The sequence below is a fragment of the Pantherophis guttatus genome, chromosome 8 (genome assembly GCF_059756535.1).
Source record: "Pantherophis guttatus breed Tessera chromosome 8, ASM5975653v1, whole genome shotgun sequence".
Taxonomy (NCBI): domain Eukaryota; kingdom Metazoa; phylum Chordata; class Lepidosauria; order Squamata; family Colubridae; genus Pantherophis; species Pantherophis guttatus.
In genome coordinates, this window is record NC_142070.1 from 58,629,868 (window position 1) to 58,653,086 (window position 23,219).

The following is a 23,219-nucleotide window of genomic DNA, read 5'->3' on the forward strand; positions in this document are numbered from 1 at the left end:
TCAACATATACAGAATAGCCTCTGTGAAATGCCTGCAAATACCATGGTCCTGTTTTTACAATTTATTCATTTATTACAATTTATTTTAGCTGACTGGTTCAAACGAACCCTCTTTGATTTCCCATGATTCAATCCCCATCTATTGCCCACAGCAACTCAACTTGGTGTTTTAGAATACAGGGCCCTTGTGATTTGCATAATCAAGATAAATAATGCATGGCACCACATGTGCTGTAGCTGCAAAGTCATAAATGTGTGTAGCAACTCTTCAAAGTTAAGAAATCAATGGCTTCAGATATTATAAGCATAATCCACAAGCAGATGCAAAAGTATTTTACATATCCACAAATTGCATAATATGCAAAGAAAAAAACACCCAAGGGCACCCATTGCCCTTCCCAATTTAAATGATACAAAGATTTCCAGTTTTAAGCTAAGAGTTCCTAATGGTTAGCAGTCAGGAGAATGAAATAGAATGAAAATCATAAGCATTCAGATTGTTGAAACAGAATACTCCATCCTAAATCAGAAGATAGTCCTCAACTTATGACTACAATGGGAATCAGAATTTCCATTTCTAAGCAAGGTAGTTATTAAGGATTTTAAAAAATTTATGTGTAAATTGCCTTGTGCTAAAGAAGATTAAACTGTGTTTCTTCTTGTATTTCAACTCCAAATGCTAAAACATATTAACAGAGAAACTGTGAGTTTCCTTTATGCACATCCTCCACATTTGAGTATCTGCTTCTTGAAATAATTTATGAATATCCGAAGCAACATGATAAACAATAGAATGACATTTGGGATGCAACATGTAGCCAAATATGTGTGTCTTGACCAGGCACAATCGCACCTTTTGAATGAGATTGGAAAGGTCTATTTTAAGGACTTCATTGACTCTGGCAAGCTGAGGGTTCACTCCTGGTAACTAAAAGAAGGGAAAAATAATTTCAGGTTAATATTGCAATCTATAGAAGTAGTACTTTTAAGTTTTGCTGATTATACTACTGCATTATCCTAATATCACAAAAAGCATCTTAACCTTTCCTTCATTATTCTTGCCAATGTAGACACTCTTCAATCATCTCACTAGAAACATTTGCACTTTCCGTTTTATGTTACCGATTTTGCTGAGGGAGAAGCAAATTTTAAAGATTATTTCTCTGGCCTTCCAGCTAATCAATAAAATTGATTTTCATGTGAGCTGCACATGTAATACAGATAGGCTTATGATGCTCTGAGATTGTTTGGGTCTTTGCCAAGACCCAGACCAGATTTTCTACATTGATCAACATAGTAGTAGCCAATCATCTATTGGTACATATACTGAAAACTCAGATTGGTGTCATTTCCCCCAGCAGATTTTTTTTTTTTAAAAAAAATTGATTTATATGCCACCCTTCTCCAGAGACTCAGGGCGGCTTACAATGCGCTAAGCAATAGCCTTCATACTTTTGTATATTTATACAAAGTCAGCTTATTGCCCCCACAACTGGGTCCTCAATTTACCTACTTTAGAAAGGTTGGAAGGCTGAGTCAACCTTGAGCCTGGCGAGATTCGAACTTGCAGTAATTGCAGGCAGCTGGTCTTAATAACAGGGTGCTTTAGACCACTGTACTACCAAGGAATTTTTAAAGAAAATAAATTAAAAGTATTTCAATCTAATTTGGGGAGCTTTAGACAATTTGGGAGAAGAAAGAGTAATGGACAACCCTCATATTTTACTAGCACTGTACTGCTTATCCCCTAGCTTCAGTGGACCAAAAAGTTCATTGAAAATATATCTATTCTGTAGCGGTGTACGTCAAGGATAGGATTTATTTGAAATTAATACATTCAGATGAGGACGATAGAACGGTGATGGTCGAGTTAGTATTGGAAAAAAGGAAAATACTATTAGTAGTAATTTATGCCCCTAATCAAAACGAACAGGAATTTTTTAAGGATTTACATAATAAAATGGTAGAATTGGACTATGAAGATATCTGTTTAATTGGGGATTATAATGCGATAGCAGATGTAAAAAAAGATTACAAAACGAGTAAAAAGAATAAGAAAAAAAAAAGAAATACTTCCAAAAGAATTTTTTACTATGGCCAGGGAAATAAATTTGAGAGATGTTTGGAGGGAAACCCATGAAGATCAGAACCAGTTCACCTTTTACTCTCATCCCTATCAATCCTGGTCCAGGATTGACATGGCCTGGATGACTGCGAATATTAGAAATGGGGTTGATAAAATAGAGATAGAAGGAAATCAATGGGCAGACCATAATCCAATTCTTGTAAATTGGAAAGGAGAAAGAACATTTAGGAGATAGACGATGAATCAAAGAATTTGTAAACAAAAAGAATTTAAACATATGTTAGAAAAGGAATTAGAATTATTCTTTAAAATAAATAAAAAAGAAGATACTTCTCTACAGAATACCTGGGATACGGCAAAAGCATACATAAGGGGCCTGATTATTGGATATATAGGGGAAAAAATAGAGAAAGGAAACAATATCTAGATAAATTACAGGAGGAACTTAAAAACATAGAATATAAACTTCAACAATATCCCCAAAATAAAAAAATAAAAGAAGAATGGAAGTTAGCTAAACATAACATAAATTTGATGAACCAAAAAGAAATAGCGCAGAAAATAAAAATGGCCAAACAAAATTACTTTGAGTTGGCGAACAAACCAGGTAGATGGCTGGCCTATACACTGAAAAAAGCCAGAGACAAAAGAATGATATATCAGCTTAAAGATGAAAATGGGGAAATCCACTATAGTAGGAAAGCGAAAAAAGAAATTATTCGGACATTTTACGCAAATCTGTATAGACAAGAAGAAATAGAAGACGAAAAGATAAAATAATATATAAAAAGGTCAGACATACCTGTAATTACAGACAATCAAAGAGAAATGTTAAATAGGCCAGCTATTGCTTAGCGCATTGTAAGCCGCCCTGAGTCTCCGGAGAAGGGCGGCATATAAATCAAATTAAAAAAAAAAAAACTGAGATGGAATTAGATGCTGCATTGAAAAAGCAAAAAAATAACAAAACGCTGGGCCCAGATGGCCTTCTGGTGGAATTATATAAAATAGGAGACACCATGCTGGAGTTATACAGCGAAGCACTAGAGAAGACAAAAATCCCACTATCCTGGATGGAAGCAATAATTACAATTATACCTAAAGACGACACTATGCAATTTGGATCAAATTGAGACTATGCAATTTGGATCAAACCTATTATAAGAAAAATATACACACAGCAAACAGCAAAAGTAATACTAAATGACAACATGGCTTCCTGTCTGGCTTCCGGCGCCGCCAGACGGTCCTCCGTGACCACCGCCCCGTTGCCTGTAAAGAGCCGCCTTTACATCTGAAAGGCGGCTCGAAAAACTGACGGAAATGTGAGTCTGAGCAGGCGAGGGCAGGTAGAGCCCTCTGCGAAGTCCCCAGAGGTTTTTTTTTAACTCTTGGGGACGAGCAGGTTGAGGCTCCCTATTTCCCCTCGCCGTTGCTCCGGGCGCACTCTGCCTTTTTGCAGAGCTAGGCGCTGGAACCGGATTAATCAACGAACCTAACAGATGGATTTATTAAAAAGATGAGACTTGGATTTGGGACCCTAAATTGCAAGTATCCTTAATGAATTTATAAGCATCTCAGAGTGAAAGAGAAAAAAAATTTTTTTTAAATGGCGACCGCTGAGGCTTGGGAAGTAGAAGAAAGCCGAAAGTGAGAGTCCTTCCGTAACAGATACAAAGTAGCGGAATATATAGTGCTGGCTACAATTTGGAAAAAAATTAGTTATTCTAAGTTCCTCTCTTCCTGGAGATTTGTACTTGATCTTGCTTGGGGAAGAAAAAAAGTTTGCTGATAGACAAGAAGGGGGGGGTGCTCCCCCATTCACAACTGTATGAACAAGCTCTGAGCCTACAGACTCTGCAGAATGGTTTTAATTTAAAAGAATTTATTCAGGAGGAAATGGCAAAATATCATGAGACTATGAACCAGAAATTTGAAAAATTAAGGCAGGAAATTAAAGAAATGATACAACTAAAGTATGATAACTTGCAACAAAAGATTGTAACAGAGACTAATGGCTTTTCAGAAGTTGTTATAAAGTTGGATACAAATATTAAATTGCTAGAGTCTAAAATGGAGAAAATTGATGATAAGATTTATAATTTGGACAATAAAATATTAAGAATTGAAAAGGATTTAATAAATACTCAAGACAATAGTTTAGAAGTAAAGTCTAAAGAGGAAGCTGGTCATGAGACTTATAATGCAGAAGATATAAAGCAAGGAATTGAAAGAGAAGTTGTAATGATGCAATACAGGCTTACAGAATTTGCGATCAGAATCAGAGGCTTACAGGAAAATAACAGTGATGATCTAAGAAAAACATCTGCTCAAGTTCTGGCTGGGATCCTAAAGGTTCATCCTGAGGAGGTATTCTGTAAAATTGATAAGGCCTATAGAATAAATTCTTGGATTGCAAAGCAAAGGCAATTGCCTAGAGATGTGGTGATTTATTTTACAGACAAAGAAATTAGAAATGATATTGTGCAAAAATCCTTTAATTCTATTTTACAACTGTATGGGAGAAAAATTTGGATATATAAAGAATTGCCGCCTAAGATGTTAAGGGATAGAAAGAAATTTGGACTTTTGGTGACAGAGCTAAGAAAACAAAGTATTTTATTCAGGTGGGATGTCCCAGTGGGAATAATAGTGAGATATCAAGGAGTAAGATATCAGTTAAATACTGTTGAAAAAGCGGAAGAATTTTACCACAAGGTCCTTAAAAAGCAAAATCAACAAGAGACAGAAACTCAAGAAAAGCAGAAGGAGATGGAAGTAATGAAGAAACAACAAGTTATAGAGGTCTCCACATATGAACCGCTTTTGGATTCTCTCTCAGAGGTCTCAGCTGGATTATTTATTATTATTTATTATTATTATTTAATATAAGAGAGGCGGTTCCGGACCCTAATGCAATGATTTATCAAGCCACAAACCAGCATGGAAGTCAATCAGCTGATATACAATTTACAGAACCAGAAAGATTTCAGCCACAAAAGCAAAACGAACAAGATCAAGTTATAGATCAGCATGAAAACCAAATAGTCAATACACAATCTACAGAAAGGAATTTAGGATGGAGATCCAACCCACAAAAAGTCAAGAAAAGAAGAAGTAGGTCTCACAAAAACAAAAACTTTTAAACTAAACAACAGTGTAATGCCAGTTACTTATGAGAGGACTGAATATACGAAAAGATAATGGGCAAAGTATTGGTTTATTTTATCCTGAGGAGAGTGACAGATCTCTGCAGTGCTGAATTTTTTGGGATGTGAAAAAGGCCTTAAATCGAATGGTTGGAAATATCTTGTTTGTTTTTTGGATTTCTTGATAAATATATTATGTGTATGCTGAGTTACATGGCAAGAGATCTACTGGATTGGGGCACGCAGAAGATCTGGTTGTTACCCTATTATGGTGGTTCGAATTAATAATCTGGATAAAAGACACCTCTATAGATATTATATGGAATATAAATATAGTCACCTGGGTGGTTGTTGTGTTCTTTTTTTTTCTTTTTGCAATATGAAGATATTTGTTACTGATGGGGGCAGATGGTAATTGAAGATACTGAAAATACTGTTGGAATTAGGATGCGATGTTACCCTAACATGGGCGATGGAGTTTATCATCCAGTTGAAAGACATTACAGAAGATATTATATGGATTACAAGCCTAAAGTTTTTTTTTCTTTTAGGATTTTATTTACATAAGGGAATATTTTTCTAGTGGAGTGGGCAGAGGAATAAAGATATTAAGAATAATTATGGTAGTTTGGTAGGAAAGTGGGTGGAGATAGGTTAGGTTATTGATTGTTTAGTTTAAAAAAAAGGGATATTATGTTTAGATGTGAATATATGTAAAAGATTTGAGCTAAGAGACATAATGATGGGGGGGGGAAGGAAATGGGTAGCTGAACTGAATAAATGTTAAATTAGGATTTATTGTATAGTCTTATAGTGGAAGTATGTTTTGAAATGTTATATCGTATGGGGGTAGTAAAAGGGTAGATCATGAGCGGAAATCGTTAAATTGGGAGATATAAGAATATTATTATGTTAAATTAGGAGTTATTAGATAATGTTATAATAGAATGTCACTTTGAAATGTATATTATAGTATAGTATAAGGGGGATATGATAATTTTATTAGAAAGAAAGGGTCAGCATATGGAGATGAAGTGGATGGTAAAGTATGATATAATCTGTTTTGAATTTGGGTTTTATTATGAAGAAGTCAAAGGGGAAGGGGAGGGTGAGGGGGGTTAGGGAGGAGGGGGGAAAAGGGGGGGAAAATTTGTATTTGAAAAACTTTTTCAATAAAAAAAATACTAAATGACAACATGACAGATCAATTTGATATAACAAAAGGGGTTAGGCAGGGCTGTCCACTTTCTCCACTATTGTATATCTTAACATTGGAGATTTTGCTAAAAAAAATCAGAGAAGATCAAGAAATTAAGGGGTTAAAAATAAGAAGAGAGGAATACAAGGTTCAGGCTTTTGCCGATGACCTTGTATTTATAACTGAAGAGCCATTGGAAGTAGCGCCAAAATTGTTTAAGAAAATAGAGGAATTTGGAGAGTTAGCCAGTCTAAAAATAAATAGAAATAAATTGAAATTAATAGTTAAAAATCTTACGAAAACTCAGGAGACAGAATTGGAGAACAGTATACAAATCCAAACAATGAAGAAAATAAAATATTTAGGGATCTGGCTGTCACCAAGAACCTCGTCAATAAAAGAAAATAACTATGACAAATTAATAACACAGATTAAAAAAGATTTGGATAATTGGAAAAACCTACAAATATCATTATTGGGAAGAATCTCCACTATTAAAATGAATGTCTTACCAAAGCTGCTGTATCTGTTTCAGGTTGTCCCAATAAAATTAGAGAAAAACTTTTTCAAAATTTTAAATAAGATGACTTCCAAATTCATTTGGCAGGGGAAATGCCCACGAATAAAACTTTTTTTAAAAATAATCTTTACTTACATTTTCCGTTAAATAACAGACAACACATCATATAAATAACATACAAGACAACACAACAAAAAAAAACAAAAACAGGCATACCTATAAGTAGTACCTTAATAACCTAGTATTCGGTACTATGTATCTATATTATATTCTGGAGAAGACAGAACAACTTGTATACCTTTACAGATCGATCAGGTCTATCCGACCTCACTTTCCTTGTATAGTATAAATTTCTTAATATATACAATTTCTCATCTAGTTTGGGTTATAATTTCCTCTTCTCTAACCACGTATAGAATTTTTCCCAAGATAAACATGTTTGTGTCTGGTCTCTATCCTTTAATTTTTTAGTCAATTTATCTGCTTCCACACATTCCAAAATCTTCTTTATAATTGCCTCCTCTGATGGGATATTTTGATTTTTCCAAAGTTGAGTATACGCCAATCTCGCTGCTGTGATAATGTGTAATGCAAGATACCATGAATCTCTTTTAATATTTTCCAGTTTGGAGCCGAGCAGGCATGCCTCTGGTCGCCATTCAGTCTTTTGGTTTAGGATCTCATTGAGCCATTTTTTTATTGTCCCCCAAAATTTTACTGCTTTCAGGCACGTCCATCACTGATGATAATAGGTGCCATGCTCAAACCCACATTTCCAGCATTCAGTAGACTGTCCCGTAAACATTTTAGCTAGTCTATCGGGGGGAAGATGCCACCTATATATCATCTTGTAGATGTTTTCTTTGTAAGCCATAGACACTACTAACTTCATATTTCCCCACCAAATCTCTTGCCATTTTTCTAAATTTTCTGATGCCATCGCTGGTTATTGGGGGCGAATCATTGGCCCCTATGGAAAGGGCCTGCAACTTGGGTATCCTCCTGGACGCACGGCTGTCTTTAGAAGAGCATATGATGGCCGTGGCCAGGGGGGCTTTTTATCAGGTTCGCCTGATACGCCAGTTGCGCCCCTTTCTGGATCGGGACTCCCTACGCACGGTCACCCAAGCACTCGTCACTTCTCATCTGGACTATTGTAACACTCTCTACATGGGGCTCCCCTTGGGGTACACCCGGAGGCTCCAAATGGTGCAGAATGCAGCAGCGCGGGGGATTATGGGAGCGACGGGGCGCTCCCATGTGACTCCTCTCCTGCGCGAGCTGTATTGGCTTCCGGTGGACTTCCGGGTGCGCTTCAAGGTGTTGGTGATCACCTTTAAAGCGCTCCATGGCTTAGGGCCGGGGTACTTACGGGACCGCCTTCTGCCACCAATTGCCTCCCACCGGCCAGTTCGCTCCCACAGAGGGCCTCCTGAGGGTGCCGTCGGCCAGACAATGTCGGCCGGCGACCCCCAGGGGGAGAGCCTTCTCTGTGGTGGCACCTACCCTCTGGAACAATCTACCCCCAGAGATACGAGTGATCTCCGACCTCCGGACTTTTCGTCGGGCCCTAAAAACCTATTTTTTTCAGTTAGCCAGGCTGTCCTAATTTTACGGCTGGTTTTAAAATTTGATATGGATTTTAATTGAAAAGTTTTAAATTACAGGCCAAATTTATTTAATTATTTTAAATCTATTTTTAACTTTTGTGTATAAATGTTTTTTATCTTGGCTGTTCACCGTCCTGAGTCCGAAAGGAGAAGGGCGGTATAGAAGTTTGAAAAATAAATAAATAAATAAATAAATTGAATACCCAAAATTTTCCCCCCAGGCAATCATTGTATCCTTAATTACCTCCTCACCTATCTCTATTCTCATCAGCAATTTGTAAGTTTTCGAGATCATGCCTTTTTCTTGGCCCATCAAGATTTTATCTAGTTCTTGTAACTCACCGTAGATACCTTTCCTATCTCTATCTTTTTTATATTTAGATTGGATCTGTAGATAGGGCCACCAATCCACTTGCAACCCTTGGGAATTTAATTCCTGTTTAGTTTTTAGTTTTCCTTGTATATTCAGCAAATCCTTATATATTAATTTTTTCGCAGGGTTATAGAGTTTGGGGTATGTCAATGCTTCTAGGGGTGCTATCCAGCACGGTGTTTTAGTATAATATTTTTTACTAACTTTTTCCCAATTTCGGATTAGGATATTCCTTATGTAATGTCGAGTGAACCATTTGCTTTGTGGGGTATTATCCTGCCACAGTGCCATATGCCAACCCTGCTGTAGGTCAAAACCTTCTATTTTATGAAGACGGCTATTACCTAAAGTAATCCATTCCTTTACCTAATAAAGCAGCTGAGTAATAGATCTCCCAGCATGGTAAACCTAAGCCTCCTCTTTCTTTTATCTCTTGCATCATCTTTTTTTAAATCCGTGGCTTCTTCCCCTGCCAGATAAATTTGGTTATTATTTGGTTTAGTTCCATGAAAAAAATTTTTGGTAAATTTGCTGGGGCGGTTTGAAACAAGAAATTAAACTTCGGTAAGACATAGGATTTTACTGTTGTTACTCGTCCTAGGAAAGAAAGTTGTATCTTATCCCATTTGTCTAAATCTCTCCTTGTTTGAATTAATAATTTGTTATAGTTTTCCTCCTGTATCCTCGAACATCTGCCGGTTAACCAAATTCCCAAGTATTTAACTTTGTTAACTATTTTTAATCCTGTCCTTTCCTGTAGGCCTTTCTTAACTTCTTCTAAAATGTTCTTAGTTAATATATTTGTTTTCTTTTTGTTGATTAATAAACCTGCTACCGCCCCAAATTCCTCAATTTTCTCTAATAAATATAAACAAGATTCAATGGGTTCTTCCAAGATGAAAACTATATCATCTGCAAAGGCCTGTATTTTATATACCTGTTGTCCAATTCTAAGTCCTTTTATTCTTTCCTCGTTCCTTATTTTACGCAATAATGTTTCTAATGATAAAATAAAAAGTAAAGGGGATAGAGGACAGCCCTGTCTTGTGCCTTTACCAATAGAGAATTCCTCTGTCAGATCCCCATTTATCAGTAGTCTGGCCGTTTGTTTGGAATAAATAGCTTTGATTGCGTTTATAAATCTTTGTCCAAAGCCCATGTGATCTAGTTGTAATAATATAAACTCCCAGTTGACTCTGTCAAATGCCTTCTGGGCATCTATAAAAACTAGTGCGACCTGTTTTCCTGGGTGTTCTTCGTAATACTCCAATACGTTTAGCATGACTCTCATATTGTCTCTTAATTGTCGTGATGGTAAAAATCCATTTTGGTCACTATGTATAAATTCATTCAAAAAGCCTTTTAATCTATTTGCTAGAATTGTGGTAAAAATTTGGTAATCTGAATTCAGAAGAGATATTGGTCTATAATTTTTAATATCTGTAGAGGGGGGATCCTCTTTAGGGATTAAACTGATATTGGCCTCCCTCCATGAGTGGGGGATTTCTGCTTTCTCCAGGACTTCATTAAATAGGTCTTTCATGTGCTCTCCCATAACCTTAAACATTGTTTTATATAGCTCCGCCGGAAGCCCATCTGTACCAGGCGTTTTCAAATTTCCCTGTTTCTTTACTGCTTTTTCAATCTCCGCTAAAGTAATTTCCTCTTCTAGTATTTCTTTCGTTAAGTTAGGTATCTTGGGTAAGTCCGAATTCTCTATATAATTTTTTATCGCACCTGTTGAAATCTCCTCTCTTTTATATAATTCCTTATAAAAATCCACTGCAATTTTTCTTTCCCTTTTTTGTCTCTTATTAAATTCCCTTCCCTATCTTTTAATTGGTCAATTCGTCTAGTCTGTTTTTCTTTTTTTAATCTAAATGAGAGCCATCTTCCTAATTTATTAGATGATTCGAAATGTTTTTGTTTTGCTGCCTTTATCTTATCTTTCAATTTATCCAGCTCCAAAAGATTAAGCTGATGTCTTAGTAATATTATCTGTTCTTTTGCTCCTAAAGAAAGTGGGTTATCTTGTAATTGTTTCTCCGCTTTTATTAATTTACTTATTAATTCGCCCCTTTCTTGTTCTTCTTTTTTGTATTTAAAAGCCACATGTTTGATAATAAGACCTCTTATAAAAGCTTTGGCAGTATCCCAAATTATTTGAAGTGGCATTCCTGGTGTTTTGTTTTCTTGGGGAAAAAAAAAGGGTATTTCTATCTTGAGCTTTTGTGTAAATTCGATTTCTTTTAGAATCTCAGATCTCATCATCCATCTCTTTCTTTTTTTCCCCCCTTCTTTTTTTAATACCGCTAGTACTGGGTTATGATCCGCCCAATCATTCGGCATAATTCTAATCTCTGCCACCTGGGAATTAAGTTCTTGTGTCATCCAAATCATGTCCAACCTGGACCACGATTTGTGCCTGGGAGAATAATAAGTGAATTGTTCATTTATCGGATTGTGCTCGCGCCAAGTATCTTTCAATCCTAATTCATCTCTCATTTCGTTACAAATGGCTGGTAAGATCTTCTTGTCTTGTCCTCCATTTCTTTTTTTTTTTGGTTTTCCCCTGTTTTATAATCCTATGTCCTATTAACAACTGCATTAAAATCGCCCAGAAGACATACCTGCTTGTATTCCAGGTCTCGGATTTCTCTTAGTATTTTTCGGAGGAATGATTTATGTTTAGTATTCGGGGCATAAATTCCTATCAATAAGACTTTATTCTGTAGTAATTCCACCTCTAATATTAATATTCTTCCCTCTTCGTCTGCGAATAGTTGTTTTGGTGAAAGATATTCTTTTACATACATTGCTACACCTCTCTTTCTCTCCTCTGAAGCCGCTACAAACAATTTCCGTGCTTTAGGGATTTCAATAATTTAGTTTGTGATAGTTTAATGTGTGTCGCTTGCATACAAATTATATCCATGTTGGCATTGACAATTTTGGTTAGTATATGTCTTCTCTTTGTCGGAGCATTGAGGCCATTGACATTTACTGTCAAAAGTCTCACTCCTTGATCCATTTCTATCTATTAATCCCTTTAGTTTTAGCTGCCAAGCGAGTCTCAATCCCGTATTCTTCTAATTCTCCTTCCTCCCCCCTCCTCCCATCTCGCTTCCCCTTTCCATGATATGCTTGTGTTCCTCTCCCATTTCTCCACTCCTCCTTCTGGTCTCTCTGATTCTCTTTTACTGTTTCTTTGTTTCTTTCACTTTCAGTAGGTCCAAAGAAGTTTTCGCAAAATTCCTGTGCATCCTGTATATGCTCGATTTTTATCTTCCGATCTTGCCAAGTCACCAACAGCCCTTCAGGTAATAACCATCGATATGGTGCATTGTGTTTCCTTAATTGCGAGGTTATGAATTGATAGCTCTGTCTCTGCTCTCGCACCCTTCTAGGGATCTGTTTTAGAATTGTAATCTGACGCCCTTTGTATGTAATGTTCTGATCCCTAGCCTTATGAAGGGTTTCATCTCTAAGCGCCTTTTTGGTGAGTCTTACGTGAATTTCCCTGGGCAAATTATGACCTCTCGCGTCGTTGGTGTAGACGCTCACCGTAGACCTCTTCCTTCCTTTTCCCCACTACTTCTGTGATCACTTCTCCCACAATTTCCTCCAGCTGTTCCTCTCTGTCTTCCACCACATTTTGTAGATGTAAAAAGAAAGCAGACTTCTCCATCTCTAAGAATACTACCTCATCCTCGAATTCCCCAACCACTTGAGCACATCTCCTTTCACATTTATCTATCTGAGTTTCAACTCTTTCAGTGGTTTTTTCAACCTCTATCAATCTCTCCTCATGTTTAGAAAGGGTTGTTCTCATCTCTCCCAGTGTCTCTTTAATTTGTTTCATCTCTCCCCTTAATTCACACATCTTGGTTTTCAGGTCATCAAAATTTTTAGACGTAGCTTCTTGATTTTTCTCCATTAGTTCTTGAATGTTTTGGAACATCGCCTGCATTCCTTGCATTGTAATTGGTTTCTCTGTCGTTGGTAGGTTTTCGGATGACTTCCTTAGCCCTGGGGGTGTTGTTATCGGCGAAGACGCCACTGTAGAGGCTATAAGTTTAACTTACTTATACGTTATTTGTTGTGTAAATGTTTTTATATATGTTTTATATGTGTTTTAATAAAGTTTATATTTTTAAAATTAAAAAAAAGAAAAGAAAATATATCTATTCTATCAATTCTCTTTGTTGGGAAGTGGACACATTTACATGAAAGGAAGATGAATTCAATCCAATTCCCCCATCAAAGGAAGATTAAATTGATTTGATTAGATAAAAACAAAACCTGCCTCCATTATTACATTCTCAACCATTTAAGATGACCCTGCCAGTTTAAAGATAAATCACTTAGAAAGAGAGAAAATAAAGAAAAATAGTTTATTTTAGATAAATGGAAAAGGTATCTCCTTTTTCCAACAGAATGGGAAATATAACACAAGAAAAGTGTATCTACTACAGCAGCTTCTACATTTTTATCAGAATCTCAGAACTGAGTTAGATTATATTAAATTATTATTATAACTTCCAAGATCAGTATAATACCTCCATGTAGTTCTCCTCCATCCATGTATGTATTTGTTTTTTTCTCTTTTGCTTGAAGTACATAAAGTGAGGGCCCCCAGGTAAGATGAAGGTCACAAGAAACAATGATTATATCCAATTTGTCAGCAACATTTACAATTCAGAGATGTGTCAGTAGGGTTTCCTAACTCCTAGCAGTGATGATGTTATCTAGTTTGGTAATAAAACATCTGCAAGAAACCACCAAGCCCTAACTCTAATTCTTGGATAGAAGCCCTCATCACCCTCATCCCAAAAGAAGACTCAGATCAACAACAAATTAAAAATTACAGACCAATCTCACTATTAAATGCAGATTATAAAATATTCACATCAATAATTTCAGAAAGATTCAAAAAAGTGATAAATGAGTATATCCACCCTGACCAGAATGGATTTTTACCAAAAAGGCAAATAAAAAACAATATGAGAACTATAATAGATATATTAGAATATTACGAAGCACATTCAGACAAACAAGCTGCATTAGTTTAGTTTAGTTTAGTTTATTTATACTTATATGCCGCCCTTCTCCCAAAGGACTCGGGGCGGCTCACAAAGATAAAACAATAAAACAGTAAAATTATGACTAAAATACTCAATTAAAATCCCCAAAAGATTAGTTAAAACTCCCATCAGATCAGCAAATTTGTTGGAAAAGCCATGTCTTCAGGTCAGCGTGGAAAGAGCGGAGGTCGGGGGCCATCCGGAGCCCAGTGGGTAAACCATTCCAGAGGGTCGGTGCACCCACAGAGAACGCCCTCATCCTGGGCACCATCAGCCGACACTGTCTGGCCGATGGCACCTGAAGGAGGGCAATCCTATGTGAGCTCACTGGGCGGTTGGAGGCAGGCAGAAGGTGATCCTGCAAGTACCCAGGGCCCATGCCATGAAGGGCTTTATAGGTAAGTACCAGCACCTTGAAGCGGATCCGAAGGACCACTGGTAACCAGTGCAGTTCGCGCAGGAGAGGTGTAATACGGGAGTAACAGGAAGCCCCTGTAACAACCTGCGCAGCCGCATTCTGGACCAGTTGGAGCCTCCGGGTGCACCACAAGGGCAGCCCCATGTAGAGGGCATTGCAGTAATCCAAACGAGAGATGACGAGAGCATGGGTGACTGTACGGAGGGCATCCCTGTCTAGGAAAGGACGCAACTGGCGCATCAGGCAAACCTGTGCAAAAGCCCCCCTCCAGCATTAATATTTCTGGATGCCCAAAAAGCCTTTGACAATTTAAATTGGAGATGTTTTTTATTGCAATTAGAAAACATGAAATTTGGAGAGAAATTTATAAAGATGGTAGAAAAAATATATTCAATACAAATGGCAAAAATAATAATAAACGGAGATATTACTGAAAAATTTATTATAGCAAAGGGAGTGAGACAAGGGTGTCCGCTATCTCCCTTATTATTTATACTAACATTAGAAGTATTGTTAATTAAAATTAGAGGCGAAAAAGAGATAAAAGGCTTGAAAATAAAAAAAGAGTATAAAGTTCAAGCTTTTGCAGATGATCTAGTATTTATTTTAGAGCAACTGATACAGACAGGACCCAAATTAATACAACAAATAGAAGAATACAGAAAAGTCGCGGGACTTAAAACTAATAAATTCAAAACAAAGGCAATAACGAAAAATCTCACTAAAAAACAGGAAAATGAACTGGAAGACAAAATGGGCATCCAAATGACCAAAAAAGTAGAATATTTAGGAATTTGGCTAGCAGCTAAATTAAAGAGGATAACTACAACAAACTACTATCACAGATAAAGAAAGATTTGGAAACTTGGAAAAAATTACAATTACCTCTTATACGAAAAATAGCATCAATCAAAATGAACATTTTACCACGAATACTGTTTTTATTCCAAGTAGCACCCATAAAATTAGGAAAAAACTTCTTTAAAGATTTAAACAAATTAATAGCGAATTATATCTGGCAAGGGAAAAAATCAAGAATTAAAATTAAATCATTGCAGGACAGTAGAGAAAGAGGAGGCTTCAGACTCCCAGATTGGGAAATATACTATCAGGCAACAACATTTGTCTGAATTAAAGATTGGATTGAATTAAGGAATAAAAGAATCTTAACACTAGAGGGGCACGACTTACAGATAGGGTGGCATGCCTTCTTATGGGATGGGAAAAATAGACAGCACAGCTACTTCCAGAGACATTTAATTAGAGATGCACTATTGCAAATATGGCAAGGAATAAAAAAGAATCACTACACTAAAATTCCAGAATGGTTATCAACAATGGAGGCATTAATCTACCCAAATGTATTGGATATTGACAAAATTAAAAGATATAAAGATTTACTAAACGGTCAAGGGGAACTGAAAACAAGACAAGAATTAAAAGAACAGGGTACAGACATTGATTGGTGGCCATATAGGCAGATACAATCCAGATATAGGACAGTTTTGGAACAATATGTATTTCAAATAGAAACACATGAATTAGATAAAATTCTTCAAGGCACAGAACAAATTGATAAAAAAAATATATAATTACTTATTAAGATACAAAATGGAGGAGGAGGTAGTCAAAGAAAACATGATAACTTGGACTAAAAATTTCAGATATAACACTGAATTGGATAAATGGGAGAAATTGTGGAATAAAAATTATAAACTGACAATGTCTGTAGCCTATAAAGAAAATATGTATAAAATGTTTTATAGGTGGCATCTTCCACCGGCGAGACTGGCCAAAATGTTCCCCAATACCCCATCAACGTGCTGGAAATGTAAACAACATCAGGGAACATACTACCACATGTGGTGGACGTGCCCCAAAGCAAAACAATATTGGAGTAAAATTAGAATACAGTTAGAAGAGATAGAAAATCTCTTGATTAGAAAAGTTTTGGAGTATGCAGAGATGGGCAAACTTACAAAAAAAATACAAGAAAAGGAGAAAACAGAATATATGGTATGGGAGAAATGGTATGAATAGTTAGAGGAGAGGGATAAAAGGCAAGGAAAGAGTAAATGAGGAAGATATAGGAGTTGAAATGCAGTAACATACGAGTGGAAATGGAACAGACACAGAATGTATGATCAATATTGAGTACACTGTTATCTTTATGTATATAAATCAATATTAGAACTTATATGTATAAATGGCAAATTGAAGTAAGGGAGAAAAATGGATATGTAAGAAATGTTTACTGATGCAAAATTGTTAAAAAGAAGAAAATTGTAAAAAAAAATTTTTTTTTTTTAAAAAAAACTGTTTAATAAAAATATGTTTTAAAAAAAGATTTCAAAGAAAAAAATACTGTATTTTTCAGAGTATAATACCATAGTTTTTCAGGAGGAAAATAGAGGGGAAATTCTGCCTACCAGGTATTCATCTGGCTAGCGTCCTTAGTCTGGTCAGCTTCAGCATATTAGTTCACTGGTTCTGAGTGCCCGTGCGCTGGGTTGGGGATAAAAAACAGCTTCTAAAGCACAGCTGATCTTTGGAGAGAGAAGCAATGAGAAAAGCAGGTGAAGCGCAGAGGATCGCTTTGCTTGCTAGCGCCTCGTTAGGGCTGAAAAAAAGCTTCTAAAGCACAGCTGATCTTCGGAGGGAGCAGCAACGAGAATAACAGGCTCAGCGGGGAAGATCGCTTCACTCACCAGCGCCTCGTTAGGGCTGAAAAAAAGCTTCAAAAAAGCTACATTCGGAGTATAAGATGCACCCAAATTTTCAGCCTCTTTTAGGGGGGGGAAAGTGTGTCTTATATTCCGAAAAATACAGTATGTTTTAACCTCTACTCTTATTTCTATAATCTATCCTAACCAAAACATACATCACAAGTTCTTTTTTTTCATTTTTATACAAGTCTGTAGAAGACTCCCAACCACCAATAAATGTAAATATTCTTTTTTATAATCAAAGAAGTCAATTTATCCATTGAGCAGAATCTGTCAACTTCACCAACCATTCCTCCATAATGGGTAGTACTGAATCTCTCAATCTCTCTGCATATAATAATCTTGCTGCAGAAATCATATATTGAAATAATCTTCCATGGCTTTTTTCTAACTGTTTATCCATTAATCCTAAAAGTAGTTTGACTACCTTCAAATAAAATGTTTTTTAAGGTCAGACATGTTTTCCTGAAAGTAAACCTTCCTTTACAAGTATAGACCATCTCTACATGGTGAGATGCTCTAAAAGTCCTTATTTTTCTGCAACATGAAGGGAAGCGAAGTAGTATGGGAATGAAGGCAGTTCACTTGGTTTAAGATATCTCATAAATATTTGGCACAGCAAGAAAATCTACACTGTTTGCCCAGTGTACAAGTTTTCTATCTTCTCAACTTTCAGCCAGTAAGTAAGTCCTATCTTTCTTCTGAAGAGGAAGAAGCCACTCTTTTTAGAGAAGCATGGGGAGTATAGCTTACCTTGCTGTAATTAGCATTAATGGTCAGCTGATTCGAAGAATTTCTGATAAGATTGCAAGTTGAAGCAACCTGGGTAGCCATGCAAGCTGAATCATTTAGAGTATCTATCAAGTCTTCCATCACATCCATCAGACTGGTGTGCAGCTTCTCAGTGCCCTCCTGTAGCATTTCCAGACACCCACTCACATTCTCCAGTGCCTCTTTTGTCTCTCTAATAGCTACAGTGGTAAAAAAATCAATTTCATTACAATCTGCATAATGTGTTTTAGTTTTACTAAGTGGCACAAATACACAAACACAAACACTTGTTCATAGTTAAACAGCATCTCCGAAGGAGTAAAAATTAACCATAAACTAGTATTAAGAGGTTTGATACCATCGAAGTTTAGTTTGCTTGGCTAAAGCATTTTAGAATATCCTTTATTGCCAGGGCACATAGATATTTCCCTCTGATTTCTCTGGACATATGGCTATATTAACTGAACAAAGTTCATATTAATAAAGAGTTCCTGCTTTTGTTGGACCCACCATCCTGGAAATTAACAGATTAACAGAGTTGGAATGGACCTTGTAGGTTATCTAATCCAACCCCCCTGCCCAAGCAGAACCCTACACCATTTTTGACACATGGCAGTCCTGTCTCTTCTTGAAAGCCTCTAGTGATGAAGCTTCCACAACTTCTGAAAGCAAGCTGTTCCATTGGTTGATTGTTCTCATTGTCAGAAAATTTCTCCTTATTTCCAGGTTGAATCTCTCCTTGTTCAATTTCCATCCATTATTCCTTGTCTGGCCTTCAGGTGCTTTGGAAAATAGCTTGACTTCCTCCTCTCTGTGTCAGCCTCTCAAATATTGGAACACTGATATCATGTCTTCCCTGGTCCTTCTCTTCACTAGACTAGTCATGCCCAGTTCCTGCAACCATTCATCATGTTTTAGCCTCCAGTCCCCTAATCATCTTGGTTGCTCTTCTCTGCACTCTTTCTAGAGTTTTTATAGTGTGGTGACCAAAACTGGATACAGTATCTAGGTGTGGTCTTACTAAGGCCTCCCTTGATCTTGACTGTACCCCTCTGTTAATGCAATTTAGGATTGCATTGGCTTTTTTGGCTGCCGCTGCACACTGCTGACTCATATTTAATTGGTTGTCCACTAAGACTTCAAGATCTCTCTCAAAGTTCAAGGTTCTGGTTACCACCTTTAAAGCGCTCCATGGCTTAGGACCCGGGTACTTGCGGGACCGCCTACTACCACCAATAGCCTCCCACCGGCCGGTACGCTCCCACAGAGAGGGGCTCCTCTGGGTGCCGTCAGCCAAACAATGCCGACTGGCGGCCCCCAGGGGGAGAGCCTTCTCTGTGGGGGCACCTACTATCTGGAACGAGCTCCCCCCAGAGATACGGAGGATCCCGGATCTGCGCACCTTCCGCCGCGCCTTAAAGACCTTACTATTTCACCAGGCCGGCCTGGCCTAATTTTCCCCCTCTTTTATAAAAGATTTTTAAAATTTTAAATATCTTTTAGTATTTTATATATTCAATTTTAAATTGGTTTTAAAAGTTTGGGGTTTTAAATTTGTTGGGGCCAAAATTATTTAATTTGATTTTACTCTATTTTTTAAATTTTGTATTGTATGTGTTTTTATTGTTTGGCTGTGCACCGCCCTGAGTCCTTCGGGAGTAGGGCGGTATAGAAATAAAATGAAATGAAAATGAAAGTTACTGCTATTAAGTCTGGTTTCACCCAGTCTATATGTGTACTTTTGGTTTTTCTTGCCTAAGTGTAGGACTTTACTTTTCTCTACATTGAATTTCATTTTGTTAGATAGGGCCCAGTGTTCTAGTCTGTCAAGATCCATCTGGATCTTGAGCCTATCATCTAGGGTGTTAGCTATTCCTGCCAGTTTAGTATCATCCGCAAATTTGGTAAATTCCCCTTTTATTCCCTCATCTAAGTCATTTATGAAGACATTGAAGAGTACTGGGCCTAGGACAGAACCTTGTGGCCCAGTCCCGAAATGGACTGCCACTTTGCAACTGGAATGTTCCATTTTAAGATCAGACAATGTCTGATATGTCAGATCCCCCTGATCTAAGACTGCAACATTTCCTGGAAGATCACTCCAATCTTGTAGCAGCTGTGCTGCAATTGGAACAGCATCCTTTGCGGTTGGAACATTCCTATTTCAAACTGTTTTGTCTATCTTTAACATTAATTACTATAAAGTTTGAAGTGCTATATCAACTAAAACAGTGCAATGCTTCAGGTTTTATTCTAAAAGAATTATTTGGGGGGTTTGGGATTGTAAACATAGCATCTACCTACAACTCTTTATAGAAGCTGTATCTTTGTAGAGGAAAATGCAAAGGACAGCCACGCAATCCCAGGAAAAGGTAACACTTTGATAGATGCAGATGTCTGTGTTCCCATACACTCCAAAGTACTCTTTTATGACCCAAATTTGAAATGCAATGCACCCTACATTGGGTCAAAAATAAATGAAATAATACAGGTGAAACTTGAAAAATTAGAATATCGTGCAAAAGTTCATTTATTTCAGTAATGCAACTTAAAAGGTGAAACTAATATATGAGATAGACTCATTACACGCAAAGCGAGATAGTTCAAGCCTTGATTTGTCATAATTTTGATGATTATGACTTACAGCTCATGAAAACCCCAAATTCACAATCTCAGAAAATTAGAATATTACATGAAATCAATAAAACAAGGATTGTACATAGAACAATATCGGACCTCTGAAAAGTATAAGCATGCATATGTACTCAGTACTTGGTTTGGGCCCCTTTTGCATCAATTACTGCCACAATGCGGCGTGGCATGGATGCTATCAGCCGGTGGCACTGCTGAGGTGTTATGGAAGACCAGGATGCTTCAACACAGCCTTCAGCTCTTCTGCACTGTTCGGTCTCATGTCTCTCATCTTTCTCTTGGCAATGCCCCATAGATTCTCTATGGGGTTCAGCTCAGGCGAGTTTGCTGGCCAATCAAGCACAGTAATCCCATCGTCATTGAACCAGGTTTTGGTACTTTTGGCAGTGTGGGCAGGTGCCAAGTCCTGCTGGCAAATGAAGTCAGCATCCCCATAAAGTTCATCTGTGGAAGGAAGCATGAAGTGCTCCAAAATCTCCTGGAAGACGGCTGTGTTGACCCTGGACTTAATGAAGCACAGTGGACCAACACCAGCAGATGACATGTCTCCCCAAATCAACACAGACTGTGGAAACTTCACACTGGACTTCAAGCATCTTGCAGTGTGTGCCTCTCCATTCTTCCTCCAGACTCTGGGTCCTTGGTTTCCAATTGAGATGCAAAAGTTGCTCTCATCAGAAAAGAGGACTTTGGACCACTAAGCAACAGACCAGTTCTTTTTTTCTTTAGCCCAAGTAAGACACTTCTGACGTTGTTTGTTGTTCAGGAGCGGCTTGACAAGAGGAATACGACATTTGAAGCCCATGTCCAGGATCCGTCTGTGTGTCGTGGCTCTTGATGCACTGACTCCAGCCTCAGTCCACTCCTTGTGACAGTCCCCAACACTTTTGAATGGCCTTTTCCTGACAATCCTCTCCAGGCTGCGGTCATCCCTGCTGCTTGTGCACCTTTTTCTTCCACACTTTTCCCTTCCACATAACTTTCTATTAATATGCATTGATACAGCGCTTTGGGAACATCCAACTTCTTTTGCAATTACCTTTTGAGGCTTTCCTTTCTTATGGAGGGTGTCAATGATGGTTTTCTGCACAACTGTCAGGTCAGCAGTCTTTCCCATGATTGTGATTCCTACTGAACCAGACTGAGAGACCATTTAAAGGCTCAGGAACCCTTTGCAGGTGTTATGGCTTACTTAGCTGATTAGAGTGGGACACTTTGAGCCTAGAATATTGAACCTTTTCACAATATTCTAATTTTCTGAGATTATGAATTTGGGGTTTTCATGAGCTGTAAACCATAATTTATTTTTTTTTTAATTTGGTTTATATGCTGCCCTTCTCCGGAGACTCAGGGCGGCTTATAATGCTTTAAGCAATAGCCTTCATACTTTTGTATATTTATACAAAGTCAGTTTATTGCCCCCACAAACTGGGTCCTCATTTTACCTACCTTAGAAAGGATGGAAGGTTGAATCAACCTTGAGCCTGGTGAGATTCGAACTTACAGTAATTGCAGACAGCTGGTCTTAATCACAATGCTTTTAGTCTGCTGAGCCACCAGGCTCCTATTTTGCTGAGCCACCAGGCTCCTATCATCATAATCATCTGTCATAATCATCAAAATTATGACAAATCAAGGCTTGAACTATCTCGCTTTGCATGTAATGAGTCTATCTCATATATTAGTTTCACCTTTTAAGTTGCATTACTGAAATAAATGAACTTTTGCACGATATTCTAATTTTTCGAGTTTCACCTGTAGTAGTAATCAAATTACAAATGTTATTTGTCCAATATTCCCTTTCACCAACAAACCCTCTAGTATAAACAAATGGTAGGTGCTTGCTACTAGTGCACATTTTCCATCACTTCTGCATATCTGCTAGCTGGAGGGGCTGGGAACATGTACAAACAAGTACCATAAGCATCAATCCATAGCCTTTTGCTCCCGAGCAGCCCTGCAGGATTTAAGAAGGTTTGCAGGAAGTTAAGTTACAAAAGTTACAAAAAGCAGCCAGAACTAATAGGCAAGCAATGTTATTGGATTCTAATCCAAGGAGCAAAGCAATGAATTGCTGAAGAAAAGAGAAATATGACAAGACAAACTGCACAGAGGGTGGAAACTAGAGGAGGCACTTCATAAAATGCGTAAAATGAGATCATTTTACCTTTAATGGCCCTTTCCACTTTGACTTCAAGACCGAAAAATAAAAGAAAGAATGCAGGACAAAGATTGAAAAATGCAAACAGGTTTGATGGATAACATAAAGTTTCTACTATTAAGAAGGGTAGTCCTTCTAACGAAGCTCTACAACTGTGATGTTTGGCACTTGGTTTGGTTTATGGGAACTACAGCCGAAAGCCCAGAAGCAGTCTAAGCCTAGGGAGTTAAATCTCCCAACAGCTGCAAAGCAGAGAGGTGATGGGACTAAGTGTGGGGAGACCAGCAGATAGAAGTGGAATGCTTAACCCTTGCCTGCATAGTTCCCCCTGCCATCTACCTTTCATTCTACTATTTTTCTCCATGACTGTCACATTCATACCAATTGGATACAGAAGTTTAGACACATCTGATTGAACTCTTAACTTTCAATGAATTCATAAGCGCATAGAAGATGACACCACCTCTGCAT

The 23,219-nt window shown here is 37.4% G+C and overlaps 1 protein-coding gene across 4 annotated transcripts in view; it reads right to left on the bottom strand.

The window, feature by feature from the left end:
- Positions 1-23,219, bottom strand: part of PROM1 (prominin 1) — a 257,556-nt gene that overhangs the window by 103,839 nt on the left and 130,498 nt on the right. For all 4 annotated transcript variants that reach the window (XM_060690886.2, XM_087875259.1, XM_060690887.2 and 1 more), the window contains 2 exons: positions 17,918-18,135; positions 854-928 (listed from right to left, as the gene is read on the bottom strand). In XM_060690886.2, coding sequence (XP_060546869.1) covers positions 854-928; positions 17,918-18,135 — 293 coding nt within the window. The remainder of the gene's footprint in view (positions 1-853; positions 929-17,917; positions 18,136-23,219) is intronic.